Here is a 15580-nt window from a genome sequence, read left to right as displayed (position 1 = left end):
ATATATGAAGCAGCCATGAGAAACCAAGGAAAGGTCCGTGGGGCCTGTTTGTGGATTGGGGGATGCAGCTCAGGTGTATTACACTTGACAGCTAGAGAATAGATGTAAACGAATGAGGCCTTTTCTTCATATGCTCCTTGTACTACCTCACTAACACAAGAAATGGCAAAAAAGTATGAAAACAAAAAATTTCATGTTAACTTTTTTCCATGAGAGTGAGGTAGCATCAAGAACAGATGAACAAGCCTTAGAGGCAAAATCCTCCATTGGCTCCCTCCCATGTTATTATAGTTCATTTCACTAACTTGGAAAATGCAACGTAGTTTTCAACACATCTGTCTGCTGAGAGTTTTCAGCACACATTCTGAGGCAATGAATGCCCTGGCCACACATATATTCTAATTCCTCATAAAATTTTTCAGTTACATAGGAAAAAATACACCTTCACTGCAAAACTGTATAATCCATTTGTATACAGGCTTATCAAGGTCAGCTGCTCTAACTTCATGAAATGATTTATGATCCCAGCTTTTAATGCTGCCTTTTGATATCATTATACCAAAATCCAAAGACTCAGTCAGGTGATGCACCATCATACACTTATCTAATTTCTATAAGAAATACACTTTTTGCATAATGGTAGCACACTATCCTTTCTCTTCAAAACACGATACCCAGCATTATCACTTGTACAGTGTTTGGAAGCCATAACAAAGGAAGGCTCAACAAAAATTTGACCTGAGAAATGTATGAAAGTTTACTACAATGTATTTAGACAAGAAAATCAATGGTGTATGCTTCATCAGCATATGATAAACTAAGTGCCAACCCTAAGAAGCTCTAATCCCAATAATCTTGAATGTGTTGGACAATGGATATTAGGAATTTTTGCTTTACAGAAGTCAGAATTTTTTTCTCTCAAACTGTACTATTTCCCTTTTTAACAATGTGGAATGTAAAAACACAAACCAACTCACAAATGTTGCAGTTTACTTCATTTTCATAAAGAGACTAGTATACTCTTAAGTTAAGCAAAGCTGGTTGTTTCAGACTGGTCTATTCCCTAAGTCACTGATTTAGCTGATCTATAGCTTATGGACTAGCCAATGGCCACTGATACAGGTGTTAACGAACCCCACCTGCTCATGGTTACACCAAAGTTAAAAGTCATCTTCAGCTGTTTCACTGTCTGTTAATGAAAGGAAGCACAGTTTCATCAAGGAACTTATCACTCAGGAGGAGTCCATCATTTACCTGCTGCTGGAAGTAGCACAGCCTTGAAGTTGCTGGAACCCCTTCAGTGAAAGGAGTCCTGGAGTCATATACTCTTACAGGTACACCACTGAATTTCCAGCAACTGATGGTTCAGCACCTCCTTCAGTCCGGACAAAACTATGTGAGGGAACTTGAAATTACTGCAGCCACCAGACTAGTTTACTGGGCGCCCACAGATGGTGTTGTGTGTATGACCCTCTTATTTACATTCTTTACACTGCACTTGTTGGTGGTGATACCGCAATTCTGTGAGATTTTTTGCTTATTTTGCTTAAATTTAACCCTAGTTATGGCTTCTAAGACATATAAGTGTCAGTCATGGTGTCAAACGTAAACACCGGTCCATATTGATCCAATATAAAGTAGAACTGTTGAAAAAAGGGACCATGGGGTTTGGTGCGTAAGCTGAGTGACATCCACAGTATTGGTTCATCAAATGTTTATGATATAAAGAAGCAAAGGGAGAAAATATTGAAATCTATGCAGACAGTGATTCCAAGAAGCAAATGACTATTAGAAAATCTATGAAAGATGGTAAGAGTACTGAGCATGATCGAGAGATGATAGAATGGTTTCGACAGCGTCGGAGTGAGGGGGTGAGTCCAGTAGCATGATAATGGACCAGGCGAAGTTGTTCCATAAAGAACTTAAATTACAACATGAGCTTGACTACAGTGAAAAATGACTTCAAAGATTCAAGAAGCATCATGGAATTTCCATGAATAAAGTGTGCGGAGAAAAGCGGTCTGCAAACCACGAAGGAGCTGCCGAGTTTGTAGAAGAATTTGCGAAACTCAGCCCTGAGCAGGTGTATAATGCAAACAAAACTGCATTTCTCTGGCAATGCACAACTAGGAAAACACTAACAACAGACGACGAAGAAGACCCCACAGTATTCAAACAATCTAAGGACAGACTTACCATCTTAGGGTGCTCAAACATTCAATATTTGTCTAATTTAAATTTCTAGTAGTCCATGGTACACTTTAGACACATGAGAGATATACAATTAGTGGGTTAGAGGTGTGTTGATGAATTATTATTACATGACCACAGTTGGTCCGGCAAAATGGTTAATCCGGCAAGGCTTTGGAACCAAGAGTGCTGGAAAATCAGTGGTGTACCTGTAGTACTATTACTACAACTAATAATAATAATAATAATAACAATAATAATAATAATAATAATAATAATAACTAACTGACTGACATGAATGTTACAACATACCTGTCTCTCCTGACACTGAGATTTTCTCATTATTCAAAAATGCACCCTGGCCTTTTAGAGCTGTAAACATCTGTTCCAATACTGCATTGTACACAATACCAACTTCAGCTTCTTTTTTCACCCACAGTCCCACTGAGATGCATGTGTAAGGAAAACTGTGAACAAAATTCATTGTCCCATCTATGGGATCAATAATCCATGTTGGTTCATCTGTAAGGACACACTTTCCTCCAGCTGCCACTGATTCTTCACCGATGAACCTAAAAAATGAAATAACCTTAAAGACCTGATCCCTTGTTTAACATCATGAAGTTGTGATAAATGAAAAGGAACAGTAAAATGCAGAGGGAAGGGTAATTAACAATAGAGAGATCTAAATTTTACATCAGTAAGTAAAGTTTTAATCTAGCATGATCAAATCCTACTTGACCAATCTGGTGTTACAATAAAATGTTTAAACCCATAATCCATGCTGATCTTCCTACCAGATGATAAACTTGCATCATTAGATAGATCACATAATGTCCAAGATTAAATGGGGAAAATGGAAAATGCAGTACATGGAGAAATCATTAGATGGGAAAAAAAAAAAAATCATGCTTAATCATGTCAAAAGGTAATTCCCATGCACATTCCCATGGTACATCATATTTCACATAAACCTCCCTTCTGCAACTCTTTATCTACTTCTATACCTTGGTATTCTCCCTCTGATTTCCATTCATCCTTTTGAGCAAGATCCTTACATGCTTTCCTTTCACTGTATCCACTTTTAGCAACATTTTCACTTTTCAATGACTTCATCAATATATGCCTTCCACTCAAACTGTTTTCTGGGATATTTGGAATCTATCTATCTATCTCTGACACCTGTTCCTAACTGTAACTCCCCATGGCAATACAGTCTCCATAACTAGTGAATTCCAGTGCTGCTTCTTAGCCCTGAGTGCCTCACCTTTAACAGGCCACAGGCACAGGGCAAGTCTAGCATAGTATTTGCAGGGGCTCCTATTTTGTTTGAATATTTCCAATCTTTGGTATTTGTGTCGCTAACAGCCTCAGGTTTAATAATAATAATGATCTTCAAAGAATAAGAAGCTCTTTGTGTAGATAGTGAAACAACATTGTCTTTGGAAATGTGTATGAGGGCAAGAGGAAGGTAATAGATCAGAATAGTAATAGCATAGGTATAAGGAAGATTAAGTTAAATAGATAGAACATGGTTCAGGAGTTGTTGATCTCGTCTCCTCGCATACGTGTGGCGGTCACCTACGCCTATACCATCCACTGCAATCTGTTGGACGGAGGCAGTGGGCAGCTCCACCAAGACACCCACACCCCGACAAACAGACCGCCCTCAGGGATTAGTACCTGCCTGTACACCACAGGGTGATGGACAGCCAACCACCTCCCACAAGCATACAGAGGGGATGGGTGTTTGCCAGCCCAAGGGGTGACACCAGATGGACACGATGGGCTACTGATCCTAGCCTGTACTCATGGATTACATCCTGTAAAGGGTATGGGTCCAGGTTAGGGCTTTCATGGAGCACACCTCCAGGTCCCGGTATGAGAGCCCTAGCCCACGGAAAGAAGTCAGCGCCAGTTGAGAGTGGAAGATGTTACTCGCACGGTGTCTTTCCCGGTTAAATCCTGTGCGCCCCTGAGGACTTCCGGGGTACCATAGTAGCTGCACTTATGTTGGTGTGCAGCTGAAAGCGCGAAGCTGACACCATAGACCTGTGTGTTGATGATAAAGGTCTCTAACCCTCTGGAAGCCACAATGTCCTGCTTCCGGAAGGACCCTACAACAGGACTGCAAGGCTTGCAGACCACCTCGTAACCTTTTTGTCTCAACTGCCCGGCTAAAAAGGCACTGATGTTATCGTGCCTTTTAATTCGTCCCCCGTGGGTAAGGGGGCACATCTGAGAGATGTATGTTCCTAATGACTACTGCTGCCTAATGCTCCTGCCTAAATGTTTCAATCTACTACTTTTATGTATTGCTCCAAACATTTTCCCAAAAGGCAGGGCAAGCAAACAGAGCTTAACGGGTGAAAATCTACTGTCACCAAGAATGGGCTGTGGGAGGTAAGTGTTGTCGAGTGTTATTGTATGTTTGCGGATAGAATGCCAGTGGCCCACATGTGGGTGAGGCAGAAAGAAAAGACAGGTACCTGGGTCAGATATGAGCAACTTGACAACCAATGTAGTGCTGGTACACAGGTCACTAACCCTCCTGATATCTAGGCAGGTAGTACTGGCAACATACCTCCCTGGTCAATGGCTACCTTCCAAACTCTTTTCCATCTAGAATCAGTTTCCATACATTTTCAACCCCTAAGCAGTTCATAATCTTTCTCTATTCCATAATCTACTCTCCAAGACAAAGATATTCAATTTACCTATATTTACATTACAAAACTTCACACTGTAAGTAAATCTGGTACACAGGAGTCAGATAATATACCTATCTGGCAGTGCTATGAGTATATACTGATCACAGTTTGCTAATGTTATTTAAAACCTTTGCTCTACTGCTATCCTACATGCATACAGCAAAGTACATACAATAGCTGGTATCTTAACTAATGTAACTGGAAAAAAATAAGATCAAATCTAAGAAAGGATAAACTTAAAGACATCAAATTAGAAACACAACATTATATGACATAGAAAAGACAGAAGTATTGCACAGGATCAGAGCAAGACTACAAAAGAAATTATCAAGATTAAAGAATGAAAAGGGCAACATAATGCCAGGTAAAGAGAGCAAAAGAAACATGAAAACTAACTTGTGGTCAGGGAAGGCACTAGACAAGCCTGATATCAAGAGCTTTTCTACTGCCTTGTCAGATTCTGTCACTAAATCCACGGCTGAACTCTTTGTTTCAATGCGTTTCTTCTTCTTGATGGCATCACGCACAAGCTAAGAAATGGAAGTTTAGACTGAGCATTTCATTACCATATATCTAATACATGACTGAAAACTGATACAATCTTCCATGAATTTACTTTATATTCTTTTAACATAAATCCAATGCATGAGAGAAAAATCAATTTAATCTTCCACATAAAAAAACACCCTAACTCAATTCAATTATGAAATCTACCACTGCTAGCTTATGCAGCATCATTACATAATTTCACTTATTATGATAAACAGTTGAGAATAAACCTAAACCCCTGATTGAGGACTAACCCTGAAGCCTTACAAAAGAACTCTTCATTTCTATTAGGATGCTTTCTTTTAAATGCAAAAGTAAGCTTACCTGAGAATTGGGGCATACATCTTTTTTTTTTGAAATATAGTTCTCCAAGTCTTTACAAAGAGCTGCCAATCTTGTCAAGCAAAAAAATGGAACACATATGGCAAAAATAAGGAATTTTGCGAAACAAAACTTACAACTACATACAATACAGGAAATTGTGATGTCCAGTGCTCACGCTATTATCTCCATTCATTTATTTCCATGTAAATAGTCCACAACTGTTCACTTTAAAACCAACAAAGTATCTAGTCTGAATGTCAATCCTCCTCTGTGTGCAATGCTAAAATCCTAAGCATACACTTTACATCATGCAGTAAATTCATCCTTTCCTGATTGCACAATGCAGGGCCACTTCCTGGTGTATTCCAACTGAAAAGTCTGCTTCTTCCTGCTCAATTTTGTACCTAAAACTGATACCAAGATGAAGTGATTTCACTTTTCTTCAGCTCACCATTGACTCACTCGATGATGCATAGCAAGACATGTGATATGAACAACAGCAAGCCAAAGCATCAAAACATGAGGACCTAGTTTTCTCATGGTGGAGATTGCTGTAACATTCTGACCTCTTCATTATGAATTGGTCATTGTCTAACTGATTTTCCTTATCATATCACTTTTCAGATGTTTTCCATATACATTAATTGGCATTTGTAATGGTGATATGAACTAAACTTTGCAGGAGAAGATCGGCTTAATACAAAGTAGTTCATTTTATCCCCATTAATTAATAATGGTCAGGGCTCAAATAAAGTGATGTGATAATGTAACTCATGCGCTGAGGATTTGATTTTTCTAGCAAAATTTCCGTTGTTACACCTCTAGAAAATCTTAGTAAATCAGTCTTTACTACTTTGAAGAACAACAGATGGACAGGAACCAGTAATTTCTTATCCACTTCTTTACATGATTTTGTAAGACTTTTTGAAGCCTCAGGAGGGCCTGACCTGGGAGCAGGACTTGCCTGGTTATACAAGCTAAAGAAATGATCAGACAGTAAGACGAACCATGCAACAATCTGTGCTGTCATTTCCACGAAATGGTTGGAAATTGACCGATGCCCAACCTATTTTGTACACTGCATTAGTAACTGTGTGCACAATTGAGAACGTACACTATAAATTGAACAATGCACCCCATACAATATACATGCACAATACATGAACATACAACCAGACTCTAAAAAATGGATTTAACTATGAAGAATCATACTGCCGTATCTATCCAAAAAAAAGTAGTTTGGTATCTCTGCTTTATGTGAAGCAAAGCTATATGATAACCAAACTAGTTTTCCATTATAACAATGACATGCATAGTGCAAAAGACCCTATCTTCACTCCTTTTCCAGGCTATTAATAACATTGCCCAAGCTAATTACTACAAAATCTAAGTAATTACATCTTAGAATTCTAACCTGAACCATCCACAACTCTATCATTACCTCTAGCCGGCAGGTATCCGGCAGGGGATCCTTAGTTCACGATATAAGTGGTAAAAATTCGGGTCTTTCCAAGCAATGGGTTAATGGCTCTAAAAACAAATCTGCATTATACAAAGAAGAAAGGGCTGGCAAGGGATCGCAAAAATTTAATTCTGCTTGATAAGACAGGAATCAACCACCCAAAAAAAAAAAAAAAAATTGCTATTCAAAGGTGAATTTTCAGACACACAGGATGCTCAAGACTTGGCAGGTTTCAGATTATCCTGGTTTTTCAATTCCTTACCTACCCATCTTTGAAAAAATGGCACCAGGAACAGTCAATGTCATGAAATTGTAGAATTCTGAGATATGGGACTGTCTCTGAAAGACTGTAACACCTAAAACCAAAAGTCAATGCCTCACAAATCCAGAGTTCCCTCCCAAGTGTCAAAAATTTATTCTAAAAAGGAGAAATCTTGATCCACAAAACAGTGAGATTCAGGAGCTCCAATATCATTAGTTTCAACTTGCTTTGCACATTATAGGCACCACAATATTTCACTTTTCATAACTTTTTTTCAAATATCAGCTGAGACAACACGGGTAAGTGAAGCACTAACTAAAGGCATCTCATTAAAATAAAAAAAAAAAAAAAAAAAAATATATATATATATATATATATATATATATATATATATATATATATATATTTTTTGCTTTATATATATATATATATATATATATATATATATATATATATATATATATATATATGTATAGGGTGGGGGAGGGGGCGAAAATCCTGGGAGCCTTGAAGAATGTGTGGAAGTCGAGAACGTTATCTCGGAAAGCAAAAATGGGTATGTTTGAAGGAATAGTGGTTCCAACAATGTTGTATGGTTGCGAGGCGTGGGCTATGGATAGAGTTGTGCGCAGGAGGGAGGATGTGCTGGAAATGAGATGTTTGAGGACAATGGGTGGTGTGAGGTGGTTTGATCGAGTAAGTAATGTAAGGGTAAGAGAGATGTGTGGAAATAAAAAGAGCGTGGTTGAGAGAGCAGAAGAGGGTGTTTTGAAATGGTTTGGGCACATGGAGAGAATGAGTGAGGAAAGATTGACCAAGAGGATATATATGTCGGAGGTGGAGGGAACGAGGAGAAGTGGGAGACCAAATGGGAGGTGGAAAGATGGAGTGAAAAAGATTTTGTGTGATCATGGCCTGAACATGCAGGAGGGTGAAAGGAGGGCAAGGAATAAAGTGAATTGGATCGATGTGGTATACCGGGGTTGACGTGCTGTCAGTGGATTGAATCAGGGCATGTGAAGCGTCTGGGGTAAACCATGGAAAGCTGTGTAGGTATGTATATTTGCGTGTGTGGACGTATGTATATACATGTGTATGGGGGTGGGTTGGGCCATTTCTTTCGTCTGTTTCCTTGTGGTACCTCGCAAACGCGGGAGACAGCGACAAAGCAAAAAAAAGAAAAAAAAAAAATATATATATATATAATAAATAAACAAATAAATATAAATATATAATATTTTTTTTTTTGCTTTCTTTTTGCTTTCTTTTGCTTTATTATACTTTGTCGCTGTCTCCCGCGTTTGCGAGGTAGCGCAAGGAAACAGACGAAAGAAATGGCCCAACTCACCCCCATACACATGTATATACATACGTCCACACACGCAAATATACATACCTACACAGCTTTCCATGGTTTACCCCAGACGCTTCACATGCCTTGATTCAATCCACTGACAGCACGTCAACCCCGGTATACCACATCGCTCCAATTCATTCTATTCCTTGCCCTCCTTTCACCCTCCTGCATGTTCAGGCCCCGATCACATAAAATCTTTTTCACTCCATCTTTCCACCTCCAATTTGGTCTCCCTCTTCTCCTCGTTCCCTCCACCTCCGACACAATTATCCTCTTGGTCAATCTTTCCTCACTCATTCTCTCCATGTGACCAAACCATTTCAAAACACCCTCTTCTGCTCTCTCAACCACGCTCTTTTTATTTCCACACATCTCTCTTACCCTTACATTACTTACTCGATCAAACCACCTCACACCACACATTGTCCTCAAACATCTCATTTCCAGCACATCCATCCTCCTGCGCACAACTCTATCCATAGTCCACGCCTCGCAACCATACAACATTGTTGGAACCACTATTCCTTCAAACATACCCATTTTTGCTTTCCGAGATAATGTTCTCGACTTCCACACATTCTTCAAGGCTCCCAGAATTTTCGCCCCCTCCCCCACCCTATGATCCACTTCCGCTTCCATGTTTCCATCCGCTGCCAGATCCACTCCCAGATATCTAAAACACTTCACTTCCTCCAGCTTTTCTCCATTCAAACTCACCTCCCAATTGACTTGACCCTCAACCCTACTGTACCTAATAACCTTGCTCTTATTCACATTTACTCTTAACTTTCTTCTTTCACACACTTTACCAAACTCAGTCACCAGCTTCTGCAGTTTCTCACATGAATCAGCCACCAGCGCTGTATCATCAGCGAACAACAACTGACTCACTTCCCAAGCTCTCTCATCCCCAACAGACTTCATCCTTGCCCCTCTTTCCAAAACTCTTGCATTCACCTCCCTAACAACCCCATCCATAAACAAATTAAACAACCATGGAGACATCACACACCCCTGCCGCAAACCTACATTCACTGAGAACCAATCACTTTCCTCTCTTCCTACACGTACACATGCCTTACATCCTCGATAAAAACTTTTCACTGCTTCTAACAACTTGCCTCCCACACCATATATTCTTAATACCTTCCACAGAGCATCTCTATCAACTCTATCATATGCCTTCTCCAGATCCATATATATTTTATCTATTTATTTATTTATTTTGCTTTGTCGCTGTCTCCCGCATTTGCAAGGTAGCGCAAGGAAACAGACGAAAGAAATGGCCCAACCCACCCCCATACACATGTATATACATACACGTCCACACACGCAAATATACATACCTATACATCTCAATGTACACATATATATACACACACAGACATATACATATATACACATGTACATAATTCATACTGTCTGCCTTTTATTTATTCCCATCACCACCTTGCCACACATGGAGTAACATCCCCCTCCCCCCTCATGTGTGCGAGATAGCACTACGAAAAGACAACAAAGGCCCCATTCGTTCACACTCAGTCTCTAGCTGTCTTGTAATAATGCACCGAAACCACAGCTCCCTTTCCACATCCAGGCCCCACACAACTTTCCATGGTTTACCCCAGACGCTTCACATGCCCTGATTCAATCATTGACAGCATGTTGACCCCTGTATACCACATCAATCCTATTCACTCTATTCCTTGCCCGCCTTTCACCCTCCTGCATGTTCAGGCCCCGATCACTCAAAATCCTTTTCACTCCATCTTTCCACCTTCAATTTGGTCTCCCACTTCTTCTCGTTCCCTCCACCTCCAACACATATATCCTCTTGGTCAATCTTTCCTCACTCATTCTCTCCATGTGCCCAAACCATTTCAAAACACCCTCTTCTGCTCTCTCAACCACGCTCTTTTTATTTCCACACATCTCTCTTACCCTTACGTTACTAACTCGATCAAACCACCTCACACCACACATTGTCCTCAAACATCTCATTTCCAGCACATCCACCCTCCTGCGCACAACTCTATCCATAGCCCACGCCTCGCAACCATACAACATTGTTGGAACCACTATTCCTTCAAACATACCCATTTTTGCTTTCCGAGATAATATTCTCGACCTCCACACATTCTTCAAGGCTCCCAGGATTTTCGGCCCCTCCCCCACCCTATGATTCACTTCCGCTTCCATGGTTTCATCCGCTGCCAGATCCACTCCCAGATATCTAAAACACTTTACTTCCTCCAGTTTTTCTCCATTCAAACTTACCTCCCAATTCACTTGACCCTCAACCCTACTGTACCTAATATATTACCTTGCTCTTATTCACATTTACTCTTAACTTTCTTCTTTCACACACTTTACCAAACTCAGTCACCAGCTTCTGCAGTTTCTCACGTGAATCAGCCACCAGCGCAGTATCATCAGCGAACAACAACTGACTCACTTCCAAAGCTCTCTCATACACAACAGACTTCATACTTGCCCCTCTTTCCAAAACTCTTGCATTCACCTCCCTAACAACCCCATCCATAACCCCATATATATATACATATATATATATATATATATATATATATATATATATATATATATATATATATATATATATATATATATTATCCCTGCGTGTTGCAGAAGGCAATTAAAAGGGGAGGGAGCGGGGGGCTGGAAATCCTCCCCTCTCGTTTTTTTTTAATTTTCCAAAAGAAGGAACGGAGAACGAGGCCAGGTGAGGATATTCCCTCAGAGGCCCAGTCCTCTGTTCTTAACGCTACCTTGCTAATGCAGGAAATGGCCGATAGTTTGAAAAAAAAAAAAAAAAATATATATATATATATATATATATATATATATATATATATATATATATATATATATATTATCCCTGGGGATAGGGAAGAAAGAATACTTCCCACGTATTCCCTGCGTGTCGTAGAAGGCGACTAAAAGGGGAGGGAGTGGGTGGCTGGAAATCCTCTCCTCTCGTTTTTTTTATTTTCCAAAGGAAGGAACGGAGAGGGGGGCCAGGTGGGGATTTTCCCTCTGAGGCCCAGTCCTCTGTTCTTAACGCTACCTTGCAAACGCGGGAAATGGCGAATAGTATGAAAAAAAAAGAATATATATATATATATATATATATATATATATATATATATATATATATATATATATATATATATGTCACCCCCTCCCCCACACAAGTACGAGGTAGCACTTAGAAAAGACAACAAAGGCCACATTCCATCACACTCAGTCTCTAGCTGTCATGTATAATGCACCAAAACCACAGCTCCCTTTCCACATCTAGGTCCCACAAACTTTCCATGGTATACCCCAGATGCTTCACATGCCCTGGTTCAATCCATTGACAGCATGTCAACCCCGTTATATCACATCGTTCCAATTCACTCTATTCCCTGCACGCCTTTCACCCTCCAATTTGGTCTCCCACTTCTCGTTCCCTCCACCTCTGACACATATATCCTCTTTATCAATCTTTCCTCACTCATTCTCTCCATGTGACCAAACCATTTCAAAACACCCTATCCTGCTCTCTCAACCACACTCTTTTTTATTACCACACATCTCACTTACCCTTTCATTATTTACTAAATCAAACCACCTCACACCACATATTGTCCTCAAACATCTCATTTCCAACACATCCACCCTCTTCTGCACAACACTACTCATAGCCCACGCCTCGAAACCATATAACACTGTCGGAACCACTATTCCTTCAAACATATCCATTTTTGCTTTCCGAGATAACATTCTCGCCTTCCACACATTTTTCAATGCTTCCAGAAGTTTCACCCCCTCCCCCACCCTATGACTCGCTTCTGCTTCCATGGTTCCATCCGCTGCCAAATCCACTCCCAGATCTCTAAAACACTTCACTTCCTCCAGTTTTTCTCCATTCAAGCGTAACTCCCAAATGACTTGTCTCTCAACCCTACTGTGCCTAAAAACCTTGTTCTTATTCACATTTACTCAGTTTTCTTCTTTCACACACTTTACCAAACTAAGTCACCAGTTTCTCACCCAAATCAGCCACCAGCGATGTGTCATCAGCGAACAACAACTGACTCACTTATCAAGTGAATAAAAACTGACTAATTTCCCAAGCCCTCACATCCACAGCAGACTGCATACTTGTCCCTCTCTCCAAAACTCTTGCATTCACTTACCTAACAACCCCATCCATAAACAAATTAACCATGGAGACATCACGAACCCCTGCCGCAAACCTACATTCACTGAGAACCAATCACTTTCCTCTCTTCCTACTCATACACATGCCTTACATCCTCGATAAAAACTTTTCACTGCCTCTAACAACTTGCCTCCCACACCATATATTCTTAATACCTTCCACAGAGCTTCTCTATCAACTCTATCATATGCCTTCTCCAGATACATAAATGCTACATACAAATCCATTTGCTTTTCTAAGTATTTCTCACATACATTCTTCAAAGCAAACACCTGATCCACACATCCTCTACCACTTCTGAAACCACACTGCTCTTCCCCAATCTGATGCTCTGTTTATGCCTTCACCCTCTCAATCAATACCCTCCCATATACTTTCCCAGGAATACTCAACAAACTTATACCTCTGTAATTTGAGCACTCACCTTTATCCTCTTTGCCTTTGTACAATGGCACTATGCACGCATTCCGCCAATCCTCAGGCACCTCACCATGAGTCATACATACATTAAATAACCTTACCAACCAGTCAACAACACAGTCATCCTCTTTTTTAATAAATTCCACTGCAATACCATCCAAACCCACTGCCTTGCTGGCTTTCATCTTCCACAAAGCTTTTACTACCTCTTCTCTGTTTACCAAATCATTCTCCCTAACCCTCTCACTTTGCACACCACCTCGACCAAAACACCCTATTTCTGCCACTCTATCATCAAACACATTCAACAAACCTTCAAAATACTCACTCCATCTCCTTATCACATCACCACTACTTATTATCACCTCCCCATTAGCCCCCTTCACTGATGTTCCCATTTGTTCCCTTATCTTACGCACTTTATTTACCTCCTTCCAAAACATCTTTTTATTCTAAAATTTAATGATACTCTCTCACCCCAACTCTCATTTGCCCTCTTTTTCACCTCTAGCACCTTTCTCTTGACCTCCTGCCTCTTTCTTTTAAACATCTCCCACTCATTTGCATTATTTCCCTGCAAAAATCGTCCAAATGCCTCTCTCTTCTCTTTCACTAATAATCTTACTTCTTCATCCCATAACCCACTACCCTTTCTAATCTGCCCACCTCCCACGCTCCTCATGCCACAAGCATCTTTCGCAAGCCATCACTGCTTCCCTAAATACATCCCATTCCTCCCCCACTCCCCTTACGTCCTTGGTTCTCACCTTTTTCCATTCTGTACTCAGTCTCTCCTGGTACTTCCTCACACAAGTCTCCTTCCCAAGCTCACTTACTCTCACCACTCTCTTTACCCCAACATTCTCTCTTCTTTCTGAAAACCTCTACAAATCTTCACCTCTGCCTCCATAAGATAATGATCAGACATCCCTCCAGTTGAACCTCTCAGCACATTAACATCCAACAGTCTATCTTTCACGCGCCTATCAATTAACACATAATCCAATAATGCTCTCTGGCCATCTCTCCTACTTACATACGTATACTTATGTATATCCCTCTTTTTAAACCAAGTCTTCCCAATCACCAGTCTTTTTTCAGCACACAAATCTACCAGCTCTTCACCATTTCCTTTTACAACACTGAACATCCCATGTACACCAATTATTCCCTCAACTGCCCCATTACTCATCTTTGCATTCAAATCACCCATCACTATAACCTGGTCTCGTGCATCAAAACTACTAACACACTCACTCAGATGCTCCCAAAACACTTGCCTCTCATGATATCTCTTCTCATGCCCAGGTGCATATGCACCAATAATCTCCCATCTCTCTCCATCCACTTTCAGTTTTACCCATAACAATCTAGAGCTTACTTTCTTACACTCTATCACATTCTCCCACCATTCCTGTTTCAGGAATAGTGCTACTCCTTCCCTTGCTTTTGTTCTCTGATGATAAAGCACTAGTGCTTGATTTGGGTGAGAAACTGCAAAAGCTGGTGACAGAGTTTGGTAAAGTGTGTGAAAGAAGAAAGCTGAGAGTAAATGTGAATAAGAGCAAGGTTATTAGGTACAGTAGGGTTGAGGGACAAGTCAATTGGGAGGTAAGTTTGAATGGAGAAAAACTGGAGGAAGTGAAGTGTTTTAGATATCTGGGAGTGGATTTGGCAGCGGATGGAACCATGGAAGCGGAAGTGAGTCATAGGGTGGGGGAGGGGGTGAAAGTTCTGGGAGCATTGAAAAATGTGTGGAAGGCGAGAACGTTATCTCGGAAAGCAAAAATGGATATGTATGAAGACGTAGTGGTTCCAACAATGTTATATGGTTGCGAGGCATGGGTTATAGATAGAGTTGTGTGGAGGATGGATGTGCTGGGAATGAGATGTCTTAGGACAATATGTGGTGTGAGGTGGTTTGAATGAGTAAGTAATGAAAGGGTAAGAGAGATGTGTGGTAATAAAAAGAGTGTGGTTGAGAGAGTAGAAGAGGGTGTTTTGAAATGGTTTGGTACATGGAGAGAATGAGTGAGGAAAAATTGACAGAGGCTATATGTGTCAAAGGTGAAGGGAA

The 15580-nt window shown here is 40.4% G+C and overlaps 2 protein-coding genes across 7 annotated transcripts in view; one reads left to right on the top strand and one right to left on the bottom strand.

The window, feature by feature from the left end:
* Positions 1-15580, top strand: part of LOC139754581 (regucalcin-like) — a 549227-nt gene that overhangs the window by 493871 nt on the left and 39776 nt on the right. The gene's annotated exons all lie outside the window — the stretch shown is intronic.
* LOC139754584 (inositol monophosphatase 1) overlaps positions 1-15580 on the bottom strand; it is a 116911-nt gene that overhangs the window by 78317 nt on the left and 23014 nt on the right. For all 4 annotated transcript variants that reach the window (XM_071671989.1, XM_071671988.1, XM_071671984.1 and 1 more), the window contains exons 3-4: positions 5298-5431; positions 2503-2762 (exon numbers count right to left, since the gene is read on the bottom strand). In XM_071671989.1, the coding sequence (XP_071528090.1) occupies positions 2503-2762; positions 5298-5431 (394 nt within the window). The remainder of the gene's footprint in view (positions 1-2502; positions 2763-5297; positions 5432-15580) is intronic.

The sequence above is a fragment of the Panulirus ornatus genome, chromosome 17 (assembly GCF_036320965.1).
Source record: "Panulirus ornatus isolate Po-2019 chromosome 17, ASM3632096v1, whole genome shotgun sequence".
NCBI classification, from domain to species: Eukaryota; Metazoa; Arthropoda; class Malacostraca; order Decapoda; family Palinuridae; genus Panulirus; species Panulirus ornatus.
The sequence above is the reverse complement of the archived record's forward strand: the minus strand, read 5'-3'. Positions and strand labels throughout refer to the sequence as shown.